General features: G+C 47.4%; 1 protein-coding gene across 1 annotated transcript; it reads left to right on the top strand.

Annotated features, from left to right (window-relative positions):
* The first annotated feature begins 3,033 nt into the window (after positions 1–3,033).
* LOC128854024 (uncharacterized) lies at positions 3,034–21,787 on the top strand. The gene is made up of 8 exons (XM_054083657.1): positions 3,034–5,472; positions 5,885–5,955; positions 6,315–6,536; positions 7,139–7,249; positions 7,966–8,131; positions 9,830–10,050; positions 12,387–12,519; positions 21,316–21,787. Exons 4-8 carry the CDS (start codon positions 7,195–7,197, stop codon positions 21,785–21,787), a joined length of 1,047 nt encoding a protein of 348 aa, XP_053939632.1. The 5' UTR covers positions 3,034–5,472; positions 5,885–5,955; positions 6,315–6,536; positions 7,139–7,194.
* The last annotated feature ends 802 nt before the right edge of the window (positions 21,788–22,589 follow it).

Genomic DNA, 22,589 nt, shown 5'->3' with positions numbered 1-22,589 from the left:
GCGACAGGTCTTGACTTGATTCTGTGTCCTGACTTCTTATGCCTATGGAATCTGCCTGGCTCTAAACTATCTGAATGTTATTTTAATATTAAGGTTGGGTTTTTTCTGCTAGGCAGAGCAAAGAGAAACTCCTCCACATTTGGGAGCCCAGCCTTAGTCCCACCATCGGTGCCTCAGTTGTGCTGTGGCAGGCGATGCTGCGGTGGGCGACAGAGGGGGCAGGTGTGTCCCACAGCCACGCTCTCAGCCTGGGGATGAAATCAAACTCCTCTCTAGCAGCATAGAGTTAACCAAGAGAAGTTTATTTAATGTTTACAATATGTTTTCTAATCAGTAGAGCTGTTCCTATTCAAGAGGCACCGCTTCACTTCTTTTCATCCACTGGGGCTGGTGGCACTGAAACTGTTTGCAAACACAATGTTTGCCATACGGAGATGAGTGAGAGTCGTTGTTTGCTCCTCCGCCCTCAGAAGTGTGCTGTGATATTACCGTTGACTTCAGCCTCTCTTGCTGCACTGAGAAATATAACAGAGTTTGCTGGAAAAAGGATTTTTGTGCGGTTTGTTGTTGGGCTTATTTTTCTTCTCCTGGCCAAGACTCAAGAATTTCCTGAGTAACTTTTCAGAGAATCCACTCCAGCGACTCAACAACAATATGCTCTGTTTACTTTTTATAACATAAATAAATCTGAAGATCGGCCAAGAAGGAAGAGGGGTGGAAGCCAGGGAAAAGCGAAGGGATGGTGTGAGGAATGCCTTCTGGCAGAAGTGCCTGAGTGAAAAAACAAGTACATGGACAAAGGAGCACTGAGAGCTGCTAGGGCAGCCAGCAAGTCCAGCCCAGGGAGGCTCAGCATCGCTGCTCTTACGGGCACACGGCAAAGGACAGGCTCTGGATTCCTTTCAAGCCTTTCTCTTAAGGTAAGGCTTAAAGATTCTTCTTGAAAATTGTGATTTAAAAGGTATGAAAACATCCATTCATTGATAACACCATTAATAATACTGAGTGATGATACACATAGGTGGGACACGGGCCATCTTTCTAACAGGCTGAGTTAAGCTTGTCATTACACTTAATGACTATTTAAATGTGATATAGCCTTTTTAACCTTGGTTTGATATGAAATAACAAACCAGAGGTGCTCAGTTTGCAGCAGAAGTATATTTCCAGTGTTTCTCAGAGGATGTGGTAGGTTCAGCTCAGTATTTTAAGTAATCCACTCCATGTGAGCAGCAGATTTCTTTCCCAAACTCGGTAGCAGCACAGCTGGAGGTCAGGCAGCACTGAGGGGGGACAGAGAGGGAGGACACATGGGACACCCATGACAGGTACCTGGTGTGCCGGCTCTCCATCCCACAAGGATTCCCTGGGTATGAAGCTCAAATTCCAGCCCTATGTCACCTTGTTGAGGTTATGTGGCAATTAAGATGAAGGACAAACTGGAAACCTTTAGCTCAGCACAAACCTTGTTTTGGTTGTGGAAATGCATATGGATGATACAGCATTTCTTTATACTTTACTTCCGTTAGATGAAAAATGACCAAGTAATTGCAAGTTTAACTTCATGGTTTCCTCAAGGAAGTCTAGATGTCATTAACATGGGCTAAATTCAAACTTTTATGCGCTTGGATTTAGTGAGATCATCAGTAAGAGAAAAATCTACTCAGAAAGTGATGGTTAATAGCAGATTTCTGCCACTGAGTCACTGTCCCTGCCCCATCCCCCCGAGGTGCCTCGGTGCCAGTGCATCTGTTTGCAGTTTTTCCCAAGAGATTACCATTTGTTGCAGCTGCTTTTCCGGTATTTTGCTGCCTGCTGCCTCATTACAATGGAGACATGCTTCTCCCGCAGGCTGAATATAAATATTTGGAAGAAGAGAAACTCTGTCTTGCCGGTCAGGACGGTGAGGCATCATCTGCCAAAGGCAATATGACAATGTAAATCCTCCTTCAATATGACAGGAAGGTTTGAAAAGATTAGATACATAAATGCCCTGATACTTCTACCTGAGACTTCACTTTCAGATCAAGATGATGTTTGAAAGCGTATTTTAGCTACATATGTGACAGCAGAGGAGTTTGGCTTTTGCGTTTGGATACTTAGTCCTTTTGGTCATTAAAGTTACTCATGATTACTTCACTGATGGTTAACATGGACATATCTCATCTGCAAGACTTCCCATGACAGCCAGCTGCACCTAAATCTTTAAGTTTCCACTACCATCATTAATCCAAGCAACAAATCCTTGTCTTGTTTTGACCATGTCTTTTTAAGGATGCTGCCACATCTTTTGGACCAAACATACAAATAAATGCTTTTTGCTGTCTGTTTCTCTCTCATTTTCCATTAACATCCATGACAACAACAGCTCTGAACACACTTGAAAGAATTTGTTCTCTCGTATCTCTGAGTTGCCTTCACTCAGTGCTGCTTTCTGTATGAGCTCAGCTAACACCACAGCCAGGAGTTGCTCAACACTTCTTGGTGTGAGGCCTACAACACACTAAAATTACACTCACAATGGTGATTTTAACTGACTGTGGTGTTGTTGCTGCCATTTCTTGGACATTAGGGCCACCCAAGCTGATTAGGTCGTGTCATCTGGTCTTCCCTTTGTATTTCATAGTCATAGAATAGTTTGGGTTGGAAGGGACCTTAAAGATCATCGAGTTCCAACCCCTCTTCCATGGGCAGGGACACCTCCCGCTGGATGAGGTTGCTCCAAGCCCCATCCAACCTGGCCTTGAACACCTCCAGGGATGGGGCAGCCACAGCTTCCCTGGGCAACCTGGGCCAGGGCCTCCCCATCCTCATTGTGAAGAAATTCCTCCTTAAATAATTTCTCCCTGCCTTACCATACTACAGCACAGAAGTGTGAAATTCTGGTTGTAATCAATGTCTTATTGTTGAGCTGCAGGTCCTGGGAACGCGTTGAGGATGAGTTCTAACTTTTGTTGTATATGAAAGTGATTTAAATGAAACGTGGCGGCAGTGTATTCTTCCTTGGGTATTTCCTTCTAAGGTGGGTGATGCTTTCTGTTCTGCAGAGGATGTGAATAAGTTGACCTTAGGAAGTACTTAATATTTTAATTTAAAATGCTTTCGTTGTGCAGACGAAGTTGTGATAACAGGTCTTAATCAAACAAAAGTGTAGTGCCACCCATCTGTCCTCAGGCTCTCCTGGAGTCTGCTATATGATGTTTATGTGATGATTTTCTCCTGCATGCTGACAGCTCTCATGGTGGACACTGCTTTCTATCTCAGCAGCTTCCCTGCAGTCTTACTGCTGTTTTTCCTGTACGGCCTTGCATGTGTAAGTCAGTTTTTAAAGCCGAATTTTCTTACCACATGATTTATTACTATGTTGATGAGCCAAAACATTACTTCAGAGCCTTTTCATAGTGCTCAGGACTCTACCCTTTGCATAGTCGTATTAACTAAGAGAGCTGAGTGGATCCTCCGACTCAGCAGCAGTGATCTGAATCACAGCCAAAAGATCTGACAGCAAAGTTTGCAGAAAGAAAGGTCACAGTCTAACTCTGGGGACTAAGGCTCTGCTTCCCTCGGTGGATCTGAGTGTCTCAGGGAATCTGGACACCCTGACAGCCTTCTGGGCTCCTCTCCCAGCAAAGTGTGAGACGATTAGCCTATCACACGTTTAAAGACATCTTATTGAAATCTGCACTCTACTCTTTGCATCAGCCTGGAGGGAAGAAGGACAGAGCTCATGGCATATTGTCACAGTCAGGATTTCCAGGTCCTGGACCAAGGTCAGTGCTTGGAGAAAGGCGCTCTGTCACCAGCACAAAGCCAAGCTTCGCTGGCAAGAGGGAACAAACAAAAGTTCACAGAAGTTCACGAGGACTGAGCTTTTCTGTTTAAAAAAGAACAAGAGAGCTACTTCCTAGAAATGAACTTAAATAGTCTAATCTTCTCCTCAGACGTTGGCTCTGCCCCTCTCCTTCCCCCTGCGCTGAGCTGAAGGGCTGGGGGGGACACACCATCCCCCAGCAGCTGCAATTGCTCCACCTGCTCTTTGAATGCAGGGGCTGACAGCAGCCCAGCGGCAAGCATCCTGTTCCAGCATGCAAACCAGCTCCAAAACCAGCCTAATGTTTTGCTTATTCTCTTTGTTTTCCAGCGCAGTGTGAGCCCTCCGCCTGTGCGGTGTTTTCACGGATAAACCTGAAGCAGAGCGTGCTGCAGCGTGCATCCGTCATCCCAGCACAAAGTGGGTAAGGCAGCTCCCTGCTGCAGATGCTGCACGTTCCCTGCAGTAGCTCACGCAATGACTTTGTCTTATTAATAGGGAGATTCTTGTTTATTAGATTTAATAATGTCCTCTTTATGCGGCAAAGCTACAAAGAACACAAAGGGCCATTCATCAGCAGCTGCCTCCAGTGCTGGTTCTCAAGCACTGTGCCCCAAATAGACCTCCCGGAATAAAAGCAAAGAGCAGCCCATGTCTTTCAGGTTAGGTAAGAAAAACAGTGCCAGGTGGTAGGTTTTGAGTGATAAGGACTGGGGGTCAAGGTTTGGGAGCTTGGCAACTGTGGTTTGCGGCGGCAGTTGAAAGTGTTTGGGTAGGAATGACAGGGCTTTTCAGGTCTCCTTGTCCTCTCGCAGCTGTGATACAGATATGAACGTTGCCTAGTTCAAATTCTAGTTAAACCTCTCCCCTTAAGTGCAAGTAAGCAACATCAAGTGATATTTCTGAGAATTTCAAGGAACTTCACAAAAAGCACTGATGCAAGCTTCAAAACCGCCATGAGACAAAGTTCTGTGGAGTAGGAGGAGAGTAAAGCTGAGTGATGTTAAGCAAAGGACTGGTGTCCAGGAGAAGGCCCACAGCAGGGCTAACTTCACCAGGGGTAAAGGCAGTGTAACCCAGCCCTGTACAGCTCCTCACAGACCCTCCTGCATCCCCCTGCTTCAGAGCAGCCATGGCCATGTGCGCTTTCTCCTGGGTATTCACCTCCAGACCTTGTAGCTCAACTAAACAAAATAACATCCTTTCTTGAGAGCAACCAGGGGGGAAAAAGCCAGAAGACAGGACCAACATCAAACAGAAAGGTATTTGCGTCTGCTTGGAAATGAAAGGCACCACGAATCCACAGTCTCCCATGCTACAAGAGCAGAGAGCATCTCCAGCCGGGTAAACTCTGCTCTCCAGCCAACAGACCCGCAAAAGGCTTTATCGCGGCAAGAAGAGCCCGTTCCCGTGCAACACAACTGGCCACACATGGCTGTCCCAGAGCAGAGCCAGATGTTCTTCAAGCAGAAGAATTGAGGCAAGGCAGATGTTGGCAACCTCGACAGCGTGCGAGTCCAATTCTCTTTTTCCATTCACTTGAGACAGAAGAGGAAATCAGTGTTGGATTACAGCTCAGTGTGTGAACCACGGAGGGGGTGAACAGGGTGTATCAGGTCTTCACGAACGCGAAGCAGTGTACGCTCTCCAGTTTGCAGCACGTGAGTACCTGGATGTCGTAACAAGCATCTCTCAGAGTATTTAACTTTTCTAAGTCATTGAATTACTATACACGTGAAAGCTGAGGAGGAGATTTTTCTCTTGCATTGGTTCTACTCAATTCCACTCAACACCTCAAAATCCTTTTGAGACTCTCAGCTCAAAATATTCTCCAGTCCGTTAGCAGCAGATGGATAAACTATCAGGCAGAAGACTGTGTGGCTGTGACAGCAGCCAAACCCAACAAAATATTTACTTCAAAGCAGGCAGAAGAATAGCTTGTCCAGCTGGAAAAAGCAGGAAATGGGTTTTAAAAAAGTGAAAGAAAGGGACAGAGAGATGATTGAGTAAATCATGATGTTTCAATTATATCATGCCTGAATGATAATGGAAGTTCATGAACTTATGTTCCAGGCAAAATGGAGGTATCCAATTTGTCCCTGTGCATCTTCATCGTGGCACAGACAGCAGATGGAGTTTTATGGGTGAGTAAGGAAGGACGTGGGCTGTGCAGCAGCTGAGCTAGAAACAAACTGGTGCATCTGTGGTCATGGTTGATGCCACCGGCACAGGGACCAAATATACCCCTTCCAGGGGGTCTTACGCTTTTCTGAATGAATTTGGCTGTTTGAAAATATCAGAAGTCAACTAATCCAGCAATTAACGTTCCTGAAGAGGTCTTGGGTTGGGTCAGAGATGGTTAATGGATGTCAGTGGGAGCCCAGATGCCAAAGACAAATCCTTCCCATGGATTTGGGCATGCTGGAACAGTCCTGCTGTGACATTGTCGCAGTAAAATATTATGAAGAATTAACACTACCATCAACCGCTTTGTCTCTCCCAGGTAAATGGATGCAGTTATGGGACCCTCTAAGGCCTCTAAATAATCCGCTGTCTTGGAGTTGGCCACTTCAGCTTGACCCTCACTCTGAGCAACTTCCTTCTTTGAAACAGTCTTCCTGCTCTGTGTCCCACAGCCTTGAGAGCCAGAAGCCAGCCCAGCCCACAACTTACTCAGCCACAAAAACCTGCTAAGATGATACAGCACATCTTCTTTACCATCCAGGTGTGTGAAGGAAACTATTTCTGCCCACCATCACCTGCTCCAGACTCCCAGTGGGATCCCAACCTCCAACAACCACGTATCAGGCTCAGCAGGTCTCCGGGGAGATGATCAATAGCTACAATTCACTGCTGTGAAGGGGGTAATACTGTCAGTATTGAGTTGTAAATGGTGGGGGTTAGGTTTTTCAGCTTTTTAAGTACTATGTCCACAGATGGACTAAGTAGCAAGGTCCGCACTGGGCTACTGGAAACATTCCGTATGTTCCTAGTCCCAGCAAACACTTATTATCTACCATAAAAATAAGTGCCATAGGATGCAGGGAGAATTTGAAGCAGTGCTTGGCCTCCCCTTCAGCAGCTGAGGACATCTACTTGCTGGCACTGGCTGCTGGAACGGGCACAACTTCCTCCACCCACGCACCTTGGTTTCCTTTGGCCTTTCTATGCGTAATTAATTTCATGTTCTAAAATCAAATCCTCTAAAGAGTTTTCAGCACGCTAAGTAGGAATTTAGAAGGAACAAGAAAAAGAAACAAAAATGGGTCTTTTTGTTTTAATTTGAAAAATAACTGGCCTTGAAAATGCCATTTTTTCCCCTCTCAGGACAGGACAGAAGACTCTTTGCCAACATTGTGTAGCAGGGCTATACCACATTTCACATGAGGATTTGTAATTGCCTTTCACAAGGGACTGACAAGCGAGAAATGAACTCTGGTGAGTAAATGATTGCACAACATCTTCTACATGTGATTCTTTGCATTTGCCGAACATCTCTCTACTCTCCTGGGGCTTTCCTGGAAGGCTGGCTGTAGCAGCTACAAGGACAAACAGATGGGGGGATTCAGAGTGGGAGGGACAGGGAGAAGCAGCTCTGCATCCTCCCTGTATACCATCCACCGAGGTGTCCTGTGCTGACTCTTCTAGCCTGAGATCACAGGGCATGACACGGAATTAGCTGCATCCATGAAGATGCTGTGAAAGCTAAAAGTTAAGCCGGCTTTCAAACATTTGCCACTTCCAGCTGTATCACCTCAGCCAGAGGTGCCTAAAGAGCGCTCACACAAGGGAAGATGGTCAACACGTGGCCTGTGAGGAAAATGCATTTGATTCTGGCTGAAAAGCAGCAGATCGAGACCTTCAGGAGGGAGGCTGAGGGGCCATGAACTGTTCTTGCTCAACCACGGAGACCTCCAGCCATCGCGCTGCTGCCAGGTCTGCTTTTGCAGGAAAAAGCTCTGTAAGCTGCTCACTATCAATATGATATAACTCATAGATGATGTTTCCTTCAAGAAAGGCCGTGGGGAAGATGGTGGCATTAGATGAGATGGCTGTGTTAGAGAGAAAGCATTTATGAGAAGAGGGCAATGAAGAACTGAACCATGCACAGCCTGAAAGAGAGTGCAAGACTAATTAATACCTTAATTTTCCAGCAAGAAGCAAATACCGGGATGCGCTCGTCCCGGGGCAGTGGTTTATGAGCATCAGCAAGGGAGGAGCACTCACTAGATGGGACCACAGGCTCGAGGCAGAAACGTGGGAAGTGGAGAAGACTGGAAAGGACGGGGCTGAATCTGAGGAAATGAATCTGAATCTCAGGTAACGCTGTGTCACTCAAGGGCCCAGAGAAGTCGTGGATGCCGAGGTCGGATGAGGCTTTGAGCAGCCTGATCCAGCGGGAGGTGTCCCTGCCCATCACAGGAGGGTTGGAAATGGGTGATCTTTAAGGTTTCCTCCAACCCAAACCATTCCATGACCCAAGACAGTGAATATCCCGACAGCTGCAGGTTTCCAACCGGAGACAGGGGGAAAAGGCCTCATTTTTTCCTTCTCTCCAAATATAATGTGGGGGGGGGTTTTGTGGGCTTCCCTCCCCCCAGCCCCACGGGAAAGGATTTTGCACAACAGGTTTCCGAGAAAGCCGATGTGAGGCTTTCCTCCTCCTTCCTCGAAGCGCCCCCCGGGGCCGCTCGGGGCGGGGGCTCCGCCGCCTCCTCCCGCGGCGCTGATCTCTCCGTTCGAGCTGCGCCACCTCCTGGTGACACCGCAGCACTGCGCGGCTGAGGCCGCTGTCACAGAAGAGTTTGGGCTGGAAGAGACCTTAAAGCCCATCCAGTTCCAACCCGTCCTGCCATGGGCAGAGACATCCCACCGGCTGTGGCTGCCCAAGGGCCATCCAACCTGGCCTGGAACATCTCCAGGGATGGGGCAGCCACAACTTCCCTGGGTAACCTGGGCCAGGGCCTCACCGCTCTCATGGTGAGGAAATTCTTCCTAATATCCAGTCTAAATCTGCCCCTCTCCAGTTTATACCCATTCCCCCTCGTCCTATCACCACGAGCCTTTATGAACAGCCCCTCTCCAGCTTTCCTGTAGCCCTTTCAGGTACTGGAACGTTACTATAAGATCTCCTCTGAGCCTTCTCTTCTCCAGGCTGAACAACCCCAACTCTCTCAGCCTATGTTGTAGGGAGGTGCTCCAGCCCTCCGATCATCCTTGTAGCCTCCTCTGGACCCATTCCCACAGCTCCATCTCCTTCTTACATTGAGGATTCCAGAACTGGACACAGTATTCCAGCTGAGGTCTCACAAGAGAGAAATAGAGGGGCAGAATCCCCTTCCTCCCTGCTGGCCACTCTGCTTTGGATGCAGCCCAGGACACGGTTGGCCTTCTGGGCTGCAGGCACGGTTCATGTTGAGCTTCTCATCGACCAGCGCCCCAAGTCCTTCTCCTCAGGGCTGCTCTCAATCACATCATCCCCCATCCTGTACTGAAATCGGGGATTGCTCCGACCCAGGTATAGGACCTTGCATTTGGCCTTGTTGAACCTCATGAGGTTCTCAGAGGGCCACTTCTCCAGCCTGTCCAGGTCCCTCTGGATGACATCCCATCCTGGACATCTCTGCTTTCCCCAACTGCTGGGCACGTTTGCATCTGCAGGGTTGTTCTCCCACCCAGTTATCCTGCTCCTATGTCCCAAGGTGCTGGACCACCCCAGGGAATAAAGGCCAGCTGTGCTCCTGGTCCCTCTCCATCAGGATGCTCTATAGCATCCTCGGCCTCCATGTCCATGCATGGAGAGTCTGGTTTTGGCCCCAAGGGTCATTGTATAGGTCACACAGGAGGGTGTTGTTAGGACTGAGCCCCTCATGCTGCTGTGCACGAAACGGAGGTGAGTACAGGGGTGGATGGAGTGAGAGGGAGCTGAAGTCCTGGAGCGAAGCTGTGAGCAAAATACCTGCTGGGATCATAGGGATTTGGGCCTGAGAAAAGGCTACATCGAAAATAACTTTCCAGATTGTTCCAGGGACCTGCCAGGGGATGCTCCATCCCAGCGTGCTGCTGTCAGGCAGACGGGGCACCCCAGCCCACCTGCTTCAGAATCACTTTTTCACTCAAATCCTCCCGTAAGCTCAAGGGACCATGGCTCCTCCTTGTGTTACCACTCCCTGATGGCTGCGTTAGAGAGAAAGCATTTATGAGAAGGGGGACTGAATCATGCACAGCCTGGAAGAAAGGTAGGACTCCAGTACAAGACCAATTTATATCTTAATTTCCCAGCCAGGAGCAAGTACCAGAGTGCCAGTGATCCCCTCATCCCAGGGTTGTGGTTTATGAGCATCATCAAGGGAGAGGACTGACCACATGGGAACAGAAGCAGAAACACGGGAGGTGAAAAGGATTGTAAAAGACAGGGCCAAATCTGTGGAAAACTCATCAAATAACGATGCATCACTCAACAAACAGCTGCTCTGGGTTTCTCCTTCTTTAGGGAAAACAGAAAGACAGCAGAACCTTTTATCAGCATATTTCCAATATTTTCTGCCAGATACCCATCTGAAGGAAGGCCACAAACCCAAGCGAACACTGCCCAGCTGGGAGAGCCCCTGGCCACTGGGAGGGGGGCTCAGCCCCCCCAGGCCTGGCTGCTCTGTGCTGAAGGTGGCACCGCTGCCTCTCTTACGAGTGAGAACCTTCTTCTGCAGCCCTGTGCTGACATCCAGCTGCTTTGGAGTCATGCTGAGGACTTGCGGATGGAAGGAGGTGGTCAAAGAGCTGGACCACAGATGCTGAGGATGTGGCTGGTGTCCACAGCAATGAAGCAGCCACCACCAGCAGGGATAGCCACTTCTTCAATGTGTCCACGGTGACCTTCCACAAGGAAGTTTTGTTTGTTCAGCACATGCACAAACCTCAGCCAGCAGCACCAGACCCGGTCTGAGTTTGGAGGCAGATGGAGCCCAAGACTCCCCGCTTTGGCAGGTGGATGTCTCAGTATCAAGTATGTCAACTTGTTACTGAAAGAAGAGAGAGGAGATGGAGAAACGTATTATTGTAATATATTTCTCCTCTCTCCTCCAATATTCCTCTTCTCTCCTCCAGGTCAGATCCACCTGCCAGCTTCATTGCACTTCAGATACAATGAAAAGGTAAACCAGCACTTTCCACTGCAGTTTGGGATTATAGCTATCTGCAACCCTTTAATCCCTTGCTCAGCCAAGGAGAGTATTTCTGGTCACTTGTGCGTTAATGCTGCCAAATCAGATTCATTTTTTACAATCGTAAAATTCCACCCAGTCCTGTGCTGACTTCAGCAGCTATAAATCTGTGTCCCCTTTCTACTTCGAGAGGCTGAGGATGCCTCCAATTCAGGGCAAGGAGCAGGTAATTGGTATGAGAAGAATAACAAGTATGGGCACAGATCTGAAACCAGGATTTATTTAGGAAGATTTTCTGGTTATTATCTACTTAGGAACAGAGGATTTGTCAGAACAGATCAGAGCATTTTCATTCAATGTGGCATCCTGCATGTAGCGAAGATAGTGAGAGGATATATTAGAGGAAAAACTCTCTCCTGCCTCTCCCAGAAGTGCAGGTACAGGACCTAGTGCTGTCGGGAAGGGGAACAGAGGCAATGCTGGAGGGAGAACCCAAACTGACTTCAGATGTCCAGACCTTGTGAGACCGGAGCCAGCAACTTAAGCATCGACTCCAGTTGACCAAACTGAAGTGGAGGTGATGGCTCCTGTCCTTCATGCAGGCTCGGTGAGAGTAGCCCTGGGCACATTAATCTAAACCCAAGCGCATTTCCAGCTCAGCCCCAACACAGGCCATATCCAGCTGGCTTGGCTGAAAGGACCCATCAGTCCTCTCTCTCCCATCTGACCACTGGGGACCAGCAGTACAAAGTCCCCAGGCTCCAGTATGAAATACATTTTCTGATGTTTGAGTAACAATAACATCATTGGAAACATTAAGTGCTTGGGAAATATTTGTTTTACAAAGTGGAATAGGAGCTGCTACAAAACCAACCCCCATTTTCAAAAGAAAATGCTGCCTTGTCAAGAAGGGGAAAAAAAAATTGTGTGTATCCAAAGGAACAATCCCTGGGAAATGCCCTTTCCCAGGCATGATGGCAGGGCTGCTGAGCCTCCAGGAGGCCAGGGAGGGAGACAGCTCGATGGCAGAGGGCGAGAGTCATGGGATGGTGTGGGAGCAGTGGGGCTGCAGTGGCCCCAGCTGCCTGAGCTGAGTTCCTTAAAACTGTTCTCATTTATAAATAGAAAGGCAGTTATTATTAGAGCTTGGTGAGTGGGTCTGGAGGAACTGCAGAAAACCCTTTCAAAGGAGCTGCTTTCCAGTTCAAGCAAAGCTCCTGGGGTCATGTCTGGAGCAGAATGGACTAGGACCACCTTGAGCCTCGGAGACAGGTCTGGGCTTGTCTGAACACAAAGGGCTTCAGCTTTGCATTGGGTGGTCCCTGCCTGGCTGGAGTTGGTGCAGTGACACCCTAAGGATGGTCTGTCCTCACCCCACTCTGTGCACCCATGTTTCCCATTCCTTTCATAACAAGGCAGGACATCAGCAGAGAAACTTGCCTTGGCCCTTTTATCTCCAGCACCTTCACCAGGAACTTGGAAGACACAGCCAGCTCCTGCACTGTCACACCATCCCAATGCGCACGAGGAAGCTGTTCCCTACACCAGGTAGGTGGTCACATCTTCAAGCTGCCACCACAGCCTCGGTGGGCTCATGGATGGGCACAGTAAGAGGAAGATGCACACCTGGAAAACACAGAAGATGAGTTAGTTCTCCTGGGTCCAGCAGAAGAAACACCATCAGGTATGTCAGGGTGGCTTTTCCGTGTCACCCTCTTTGTTGTCCTCACATCTGGCCCCTTCCATCCTCCTCCAAACCCGTCCTAGAAAGCTGCAAGCAAGCTATGGCCAGGGGATGTCAGCCATGAGATGCTTTTTGGCCATTTCTCCTTAACTCATGGAAGATGAGATCTCCTACAGCATTCAGCTCCTGAAAGTTATGCTCAGGCACATCACAGGCTTTCTTATCACATCTAAGCTACTCTGCATCCCTTAATTGTGAAGGTCCTGATTTTAAATCTTATTTTCCTTGCCCGTCTCTCTGAAAACCACATTTTTCTTTTATCTATACATTATACCTTCTAAAATCTGTCCCTAAATCTACAAAACCGCACCCAGTAAGGCACAGAAATGCAGATCTGAAAGCATTTCATTAGTGTCTGTCCTTTACAGAGCCAGCAGGGTCAGAGGAAAAGAAGAACAACACACACACATGATCAATATTTTTTAAAATAGGATTTGAAAGCAAAGCATGAGCAGCATCTCTCTGGTTTTAATTTCAACTGAAAAAAAAAATGGCTATTAATACATAGAAATGCTGTGCTACTGTAAGAACAAAGTGTAGATAAAGCCTGCAAGCTTAATGAGGCTCAGGAAAAATAAAATTTGAAAGCAAATCTTTGAAAATCTCTAGGTAATCTCTGTTCCATTTATCACGCTTTGGCAATCAGAAAGTAAAACCAGGCTTAGCATAATGAAGAAAAATCAAAAGGGCTTTTTTCTCCCCCTGTTGCTCTAAAATCACAGAAGACTATATAGTCATGGAAATAAAGGAAAAAAAAAATAAAAGGGAGAACTTCTGCCCTCCTGCCAGCACGCAGGGAATCTAATTGCAAAGGTTTCTTCCTGCATGTCTGAGTAGACTATGCAAGACTGGAATTTTTTAATCACAATATTTAAGCTCTCCTTAGCGACACAGAACTAAAGCAGCGATCCTCTCTTGATCTGCCAGAGATGTGAAGGTAACAAGGGTCGATAACTGAGTCACAAGCTGAGAATGTGAAAAAGCCAAAAAAAGAATTACTTCCTTGACATCTCCGCCCAGCCAGGTCACAGAGCGGCACTTCTGCAGCCAGGCTGAGGAGATGCTGAGGGCACGGGCAGATAACACAGCTGAGGAGGATTTGCTTGTGTCTTTTGGGATGTGAAGTGCTTTTGATGATTGCAGACCCCTAAATATCCCATTCAGTGAGGGAAATCATGTCGTGTATCCCAGAGCTGCTACATGTCAGGCTGGCCAAGCATCCCTCTGCCCCTCTCCAAGCATTTTTGGAGTAGACACGGGTGAAACCCAAGGCATCGTATCCAGCTGCTGCCAGGACTCATGCTGAGTGCTGTCCCACAGCACCGGTTATCTCCGGGTCTCTTGCTCAGCAGGGACTGTGAACACAGAAGAGAAGCTGGTATTCAGGAATTAGCTGTCCCAAGGCCCAGATGGTACTGTTGGATTCTGCCATGGATGCTCTCCATCGTGATGCCACTGCTCCAGACAGGCGGTAAGAAGTCTCTGGTCCCTGCACACTTGAAAGCAGCGGCTCAAAACCATTTCCACTCTCAGCCCCATTTCCTGGGCCACCTCAAAGCTTATCTGCTAAGCCCTTTAACCAGTTGGGTGTCCATTGGGATGATATTCCCAGCAGAGCTGCTAAGTCCCTGGGTGGCATTGCAACCCTCCCTTTAGAGACCATTTCTCCGAGGGTATTGAATTTTTCTGCAGAGCTACAAAGCCACCCAGCAGTCTTTAACTGCCTCGTTTGGCTACTGACAGCGCCGAGCTCAGAGCAGGAGGCCCTGGCATCATTGGAAGGGGCTGCACACGGGAGCAGAGGGCCTGGACGCCTGCAAGTATCATCCCCAACGATGGAAAAATCTGCAGTTGTGGCCAGTAATGACTATTACTGCAGTACAAATGCACACAGTGGGAGAGACTCCAGCAGATCCTCCCGAATTCCTTTTTGGACGACAGACTCCAGGAGAGAGAAGGCCTTCTGCAAAAGGCATGGAGGGCTCTTCCACATACAACCAGGCTGAAGCAGAACCACATCTTTTCCTCTGTAATGAGTCGGTTTGAATCCTCCACATTGCATCTTGGAAGGAACGAGTCCTTACAGAGAAGGGGTTCCAGCATCTTCTGGGATTTGAGATGAGGACTGAGCTGTGGCTGGCTCACAGCTCAGGAGGTGGGGACACATTCCTGTTCCATTATTTTTGCACCATGAAGAGATGGCAATGCAGTAAGACCCTCTAACGGTGCCTTCCTTGCTCCAAATTGGAAAAAACATAGCCGCGAGTTCCAGCTTTTTTGCTGCCAGACCAATCTCAGAAGCCAGGGGGAAAATAAAGTGTGCTGCAGATTTAAGTGGCACCCACTTTTCCCAGGAGCACCCTTCCAAAGAGTCACATCTTCTTCTCCCCTTTACTGACCCCGGGATGAATTGACTCCACAGCAGGATCTGCTTTTCAGTGCAAGCAAAAAAAAAACCAACAACCTTCTGTCACATGAGGAGAATTTGGTTCTGTCATTTCAGCGGAGGAAGGCATCTCCTGTGGAGGAAGAAGAAACGGTGTAATTCAGGGCTTGTGACACAGAAGAGCTGATGCATTCCTCGCTGGAACCCGCCTGGCAGGTGCTAAACACAGACACGCTCAACTTAATACCTTTGCTCCGCCTGCAACACGTGCGAGACACAGCAAAGATGTGAGTTTATCCCTTGGTGTTAAAAATAGGAGCAGTGAGGTAGGGGATAGCAGGGAAACTACACTGGTGGGATAAGAACAGGTTTCTCTGGCACGGGCTGTGCCATCAGCCATCCCTGTGAACCAGCACCAGGAGCCCAGGCTGTCAGGAGGAAATGCGTTGGGAAAAATGCAGAAGAAGAGAAATCGGTTCAGGGTGGGTTTTTAAATGCATCCTAAGATCTGGAGGCGGTTGTTGGCAGTCTCCCGATGTAGCGGTAACCCAATTTTTGTAGGGATTTTGCTTCCTTGTGAGCAAAGAGACAATGTGGGAAGTTCAGCAAAGGGGAAAGTGACTTGTCTTTTAGCCTTGCAGCAAATGAGGTAAATCACCGGCACCGCCGTTGCTAACAGACTTGGGATCTAATAACTGCTGGTGTTTGAAAGCGATGCTAACAATGTGAGGAATTTTGCTTTATAATATACAGGGGTTTAAGCTGCAAAAATTCTCTGAAAGTTCAGGATAAGCTCTCAGAACAGCACCTTGCACTGTAGGGCAGTCCCACGAGTCCCATGGGTTCCCAAAGCCCCCGCACAGAGGTGTCCTTAAGCCTCCACAAACTGGGAAGAGCACAGCGAGTATGCAGTTATTTTGGATGTGGTGTTTCAGAGGTTTCTAATTTTGGTGTAGGGCACTTTTGATCCAGGCACCGCTTTGCCCTCACAGATTTCCCTGCTAGACCCCTAAAATCAGCAAAACTGTGGCTGCCAAACAGACTCACAGTAAGATACTTTCCATCTAACTCTGTGGTCCCACTATTTTGCAGAGCAACCTGCTCAACTTTTACATCCCCATAGGATGCCAAGGGTCATGCAAACACCAAGAAGCGCTTGAGCTGAGGACTGCTAATGCACCTGGCATTGCTCCGAGGGTGGGATATTGAAGCAGAACACCATGTCGTGGCTTACCCATGGCAGGAGATCCCGGTAAATCTGGACACGAGTCACTGTGCAATCTCACCAGCCTCATCTTTCGTGGTGCCCTGATGCTTTCCTGGGAGACTCCTCATTATTTATGGTTCGTTACACTCTCCGCTTGTGAATGCCTCTGCTACATTTGCTCAACAGCCCAAGCAGCGACGCCATCTCTGAAAGCACTACCTGATTAAAACATCCTAAAAAAATAAAACAGAGATATAAACCTATCAGTTGTCCACAGAATCAAACAAAATTAGTTCCGCTCAGTCTCCCCTATCTTTCCTCATTGCTCAGATAAGGAAACCAGTCACAATACGAATGCCTAATTTCAGATGTATAGGAAAGGAGGTCACTGAGCTGAAAGGTTACTCGGGGCAGCATGAGTGCTCTGCCCAGTTCTATTTATTTATACCCAAAGCACTAAGCACTTTGTCAAACAAATATAATAAAATAACAGCCCTCCACAAAGAGACAGGCACCAGGTATAGACCGTGACCTTCCTTGGAGATGTGGTGGCTCCACGCAACAGTCAAAGCTCTCCTCCTTCCCACCCAGCAGACACTGGCACAGAGTCAAGGGAGGTTTCTCCTCCACCACTGCACATCCATCCACACCCTCTATCTTCCCTGCTTGCACGCTCAAGAGCCGCAGTCCACCTTGCAAGACCGTTGAGGGCCCAGGGCAGCTGCCAAGGGTTAACATGAAAAATACCCTGCATGAACTGAGCTGTTTAATGAGCATCTCTCCCCTGTGTAATGATCAGTGATGAGAATATATTCTGCTATAGTAACATTCGCAACATAACAGCCGACCAAGGCGGGAGCTGGTAGGTGAAGTGAGACAATCGTCTCTCCTCGGCTGGATCACAGTTTCAGCCAAGCTCGTCTTCATTAATCTTACACTCATTAAAATCAGTTGTTCTGTTTCTAATTCAACCGGTGCTGCCAAGCTCAAGAATTAAAAATTCATGAGCCAATGTCCCTAAAAGAAAAAAAAAGAAAAAGTAAGTTCATTTTAAGCACCATAGATTTTTAAAACAATCATAAAAAAATGTCTAGCTGCTCCTTTGTGCTTGAAGCTTTCAGCTCTCATTTTCATAAGGGACAGAAAAATGAACAAAAACTGAGTTTTTTTTTTTTTTTTACACAATTGTGTGACTCCAGAGGCTGGTTCTTCCTGGAGGCAGCATCACAAATTGCATCACTTATAAAAACCAAGAGACTGAGCAGCACAGGAGGAACGAGCTCATTTAGTTCTCCTTATCCTGTCTCAAAACAAGTCATTGCAGAAGTAACAAAAGGTCCACCTTGCAGACCCCTGGGCAAGCTGTGCACTGGGTTTAACTGCAGTGACGTCAGGAGCCTAGAAATGACATCAGCAGTATTTTTCCAGCCTTGGTCTGGACAAGCACTTAGAGGTCTTGGTAGCCCCCAGCCCCTCTGGAGCCATGAGGGCAGCATTAGACACGTAATAGAGATGCAGAACCTGGTGTAGAAGCAGCCATGGGCAACAGCGAGCAGTGGGGAGGGTTGGGGAGAAAGCTGAGGCACCACATCACAACAGGTCATGCTTTGGTGGGCCTCCAGCATCCACTGCAACTCTCATGCCACCTCTTTGCCCCTTGGTCCACTTGTCTAGTTTCTCTGTACCCATCCAGTTATTTCTGTCCTTGAAGACTACATGGGTTGTGTGGCCTTACCTCTCCGGGAGCAGCCAGATGCTCCCATGGATGCAGAGCAGAACCCAGGAGGAACATGCAAGTTAACAGCAAAAGTAAATAATTGCTTTTTAATTCCATACGCGTGAGCAACAAACTCGACATGATTTTTAATATGCTCCTAATTAAGGTCACTGATGACAATAGCTGGAGAGCTGGAGGCAAAGGCAATAAACACCATTTATTTGAAGCAGATGGGAACTCAGAAAGGGCTCTCCAATACTTTCTTCAACAGCCAAAACTAAACAACATTTCAGAGTGTCAGAGACCTCCCAGTCCATGAAAACACCCAAGGTCTCAAATGGCCTTTGCTGGCCCGGGCTGGAGCAATTATGCCATGTTGTTTGGGTCTCTTTCCATAAACACTGCGTTTTTCTCTTGGAATAAGGCACCATGTTTACAAAGTAAAGCCCAAGTAAAAAAACATTGAGCCAGGCCAGTTTAAAACCAGCCCTGGGAAGACGTTAGAATTAACTCCTCTAGAACCAAGGAGAGATCATTCCCTGAACGAGAAGGAGCATAAATAAACATAGGTTTTCAGTGAGCGCTAGCAAGTGTTTCTGCAGTTATTTATAGAAGGCTTTCATTTCCTTCATGATAAATATGGATAAATACCCATTAGCTTTCAAGGTGATGAATCAGATATTAATTAATCCAGTGGGAGAAAAAAAATACATATATTAATGTTTTAAAAGGAAGATATCAGCTGAGAGAAAAAGCAAAAGTTCAGCTGAAATTTTCCAACAAGACCTTATTGCATTGGAAAGGAGCAGCGAGCAAAGAACAGACTCATTGGACATGCTTACTGACAACGTCAGTCTCTGCTTCGTTCACAGGTTTTTTTTTTTCCCTTTCCTGTTATTTTGGCAAGTCTGTAGAGCTTCAGGGTGGAGAAGAGCTTGAAGTGAAAATTTAGTGGGTGTTTTTCACCTGGCAGCAACAGGACCTGCACTTCTTATAGCTGCCACCTCCGGGCAGGGCACAGCCACGGGGTGCCTGAGCCAAAGCCCTTGCCAGCACAGAGTCGTTCTCCCCAGGAAACCACTGCACACCCTGGCAGAGCGAGCAGAAGTATTTCTCCTCCAGATGCCAATGCAGCAACTGGTTTTCCCCCTCTAAGTTCCCTGTAGATGCTCAAACTACAGACTGGATTCTTGTAGTGCAAGTAATGAAAGTCCACAGCAACCATCAAGAAACCAGCAGAGCAGACACAACGTGCTCTGGCTATTACACCCTCACATAAATGGGTGGAGATCTTGGCCCTCCGACTCCCCACCTTCCCTCTGTCCCACTCGGGGACCTGCTGAGCTAACTCTCTTGGACAACCTGCAACACAGCAGCATCCCGTGGAGACCAGTGGGGTTTAGCTCAGTGTAAACATGATTAACACGGAGAAAAAGAGAAATACTTCCTGAAGACGACTGTTTTCTAAGCAAAAATGCCAAAATGAGATGCGACACCAAAACTGGACAACAACTAGAAACAAATGTCCTGGTGGCACCGATACAAGACCCGCACCACCACCACCACACGACCACGCTTCCAGCACATTGGCCTGGGATGGCTTGGCAGCATCCCTCCTCCTCTCTGCAGAGCAAGGCAGCTTCCAAGTGACATAAATAAGAAATCTGGAGTGATTATTTTGCAAACTGAGACACAGCTGTCCTATAATGAGGAGGCAGGACATTTAACGAAGCACAAAATATCATGTATTAGATGTGATCTTCAGGATAAACTTCCTTTGCCATGCCTGTGCTCCACCTCCACATGGCCAAATCTTTAAGAATTCAAGCTCTTTCTTTTTTTTTACTTAAGGAGGAGGGGGAAAGAAAAGGATATACAGTCAGTCTGTTCCTGCCCATTTTTAGCAATTTTTTCCCTCTGCATATTCCCCAGTTCTCTACCCACACATACCCACGCTACAAACTATCCTTAAAAAATAAATTGAAAGAGGTCTAAAAAAACAACAGTAATCCAGGGCGTCATCAGCTTCCAGGAATACAAACTGGCTTAGAAGCCACAACTTCTTTGTTGTTGTTATTTTTTATATGGGTTCTTTTTTCAATCTTTCACAATCTTCCGTTTTTAAAAAATGGCATGAATTTGCTCCTTCTTCACCCTCTTCAGTCCTCTCTCTCTCTCTATCTCTCCCCCTGCTATAGTCAGAAAACACTCCTTGCCAGCCTCATTTAGCTCATTTTTAAGGCAGAGCAAATGACGGGGCAGGGATGATGAGTCAATTAGGCACCTAATAAAAGCCTGATTTTAAAAATTCCCTTTCCAACTGTGAGCTGTGGCAGTCACAAAACCAGCGCCGCCAGCTCGGTCCAGCCTGCCCAGCGCCTCCCTTTGAAATCAAGAATGGTTTCCTACAGTGAAACGCCTCTCATCCTGCATTAAATGTGTTGTGTTATAAGGCATCTGCCACTTAACGTGAAAGACATCATCATAGCCTGATAAATCACATTGCCAGAAGGACTTCTGTGCTATCACCAATGCTCTTCTAGCCAGACAGCCTTCCCCCTCCGTATGCTCCTGCTCATCACCGTGCCTTGCGGACCTCACATATTAGAGGTGATTAACTCAACCCCAGAATAGGCAGCTGAGCTTAAGCCCTTTGAACCCACTGGTCTTGCAGTCACTTCTTCTGTTGTTCCCATCACTCCAGCCACAACCTTTTGACTCTGCAAAGGAAAGTTCTAGAGATACACCATTTGTCATACAGATGCCATTTGTTATATAGACAGCACCTACCACTGCCTTTTTCCAGGCAAGCACTAGATTGGAAGGGGTGGATGTAAGAGATGGTGTCTATTTGTTCTCCTTGCAGATGGTCAAGCCACAAAGCACCCAAGCAAAGCCGCATGCTTCCTTCCAACCTCCTTGCCTTGGCAGAGACCCAAACCACCTACCAGTGGAGTCTTGTTGGACTCGCACACTCTCTCATAGTGCATAACCTCCTCCCATAGTGCCATCGGCCTGGCAATATGTCTAAATAGGTCCATTTCCCATGTATGCAGCGCAGTTTGAGAATTTTGAGCATTTCAGGTTTTTGATTTCATGGGACTGGTCAGATTTAAAACAAGAAAATAGAACAAAACATCCCGAGTTTTGGCACGTTAGAGCAGCAGTAATTTCAAGCAGAACCCAAAGCCGTGAAATTCATACTAGTATAAACCAATCCATACTAAGAAGAGCTGAATCTTAAAAACTTCACTATAAACCCAGTCATTTCATAACCATTAACCCTGCAGGATGCAACCAAACTGGCCAGATATCACAAAGGAGCACAAAGACATTCCTGGGACTGCATCAACCCTCCATGAAGCCAGCTACGAGGCACATCAGCCAGCCGCACATCAGGAACTACTGATGCCAGTGGCCAAGTGGAGTGGGCTGAGGACCAGTCTGGCTGTGCCGATCATAGCGTGGAGTAACCAAAATCACAGTGTCATGGAAGGTGATAGGATCACAGCATGCTTGTTTCCATCAACAACTTCACATCCCTCCCACAATGGAGATAGTGATTTCCTTTGTATGACAGACTATTCTGTTGCACCAAGGGAGCCACTGGTTTATTTTGGTTTGGCTAAATATGACCAGTTTTGTGGCTGGATAAAGAAATTTAACTCATTATACAATCAAACTTGTTTGGCTTCTTGTTTCCCTTATTCCTCTGTGAGCCCTGGGGACACCAGGAGGAGTTCAGGCAGGAGAGGGCTCTGAACTGGCAGCAAGCCATTGTCGATGGGCCGCTCCTCTGGCCAGAGGAGCTCCAAACCCCAGAGAGGACAAGGTCCGTGGGGTCAGGGCCAGTTCCAGCAAACGGAGCAGGAAAAGCATCAGCTGACTTATCAGCCAGCCCAGACCAATGCATATATTTTCCACTGGAGAACTCTACCCCTCCTCTCACCAGCAAAGTCCAACCCACAGGAGTGCTGGCCCAGATTATAAAACCGAGGTTTCTAGCTGCTTGCTGGAGATAGCACACTCCAGAGTACCCAAATGCAGAGGAACAATACTGCCCTTGGATCTGTCCTTTCCCGCAATGAAAACAAGTTAATGTTGGTGCAATCAAAGAGTGACCATTATTTGCCATTGAGTATCATAAAAATGTGAGGAAAGATGTATGCATTTTAATTAAGTTCTGGGATGGGAAAAAAAAGGTGTACCTGGCTAGACTGCAGAGAGATTAACTCATTACATCATCCACGTCTCAGTCCACAGCCTGTTTTCCTCTGCAACAGAACAATCAGCTTCGACTGCAGACAGTGACTTTAAAAAGCAAATAATCCTCCTGGAAGAGCCAGGCCAGCACATTATAATCCCTGCATCTCTGAACTGGGAGTCTTTATACAGCCACATTTCTAGTAAGACTGATGGAAAAGCATTCAAAAACTTATAAATAAGGGGCAGCACTCCCCAAATCAGGGTGTCGGGAGGGGACCCCGGCTGAGCTCGCTACAAATTTTTCCAGCAGCCAGATGGCTCTTGCAGCTGCTGGACTTTTCCATAGGCTGCCCAGGTC

This window comes from Cuculus canorus, chromosome 18, assembly GCF_017976375.1.
Source record: "Cuculus canorus isolate bCucCan1 chromosome 18, bCucCan1.pri, whole genome shotgun sequence".
NCBI lineage: Eukaryota > Metazoa > Chordata > Aves > Cuculiformes > Cuculidae > Cuculus > Cuculus canorus.
Note: the sequence above shows the minus strand (reverse complement) of the source record. Positions and strands in the feature narration are given on the sequence as shown.

Bases quoted from the DNA above. Each gene is read 5' to 3' on its own strand.
- LOC128854024 (XM_054083657.1), top strand. From the start codon at position 7,195: ATGAGGATTTGTAATTGCCTTTCACAAGGGACTGACAAGCGAGAAATG. The intron at 10,051-12,386 runs GTAGGACTCCAG...TTTCATAACAAG, and splicing joins ATGCACAGCCTGGAAGAAAG to GCAGGACATCAGCAGAGAAA. The intron at 12,520-21,315 runs GTAGGTGGTCAC...TTAACCCTGCAG, and splicing joins GAAGCTGTTCCCTACACCAG to GATGCAACCAAACTGGCCAG.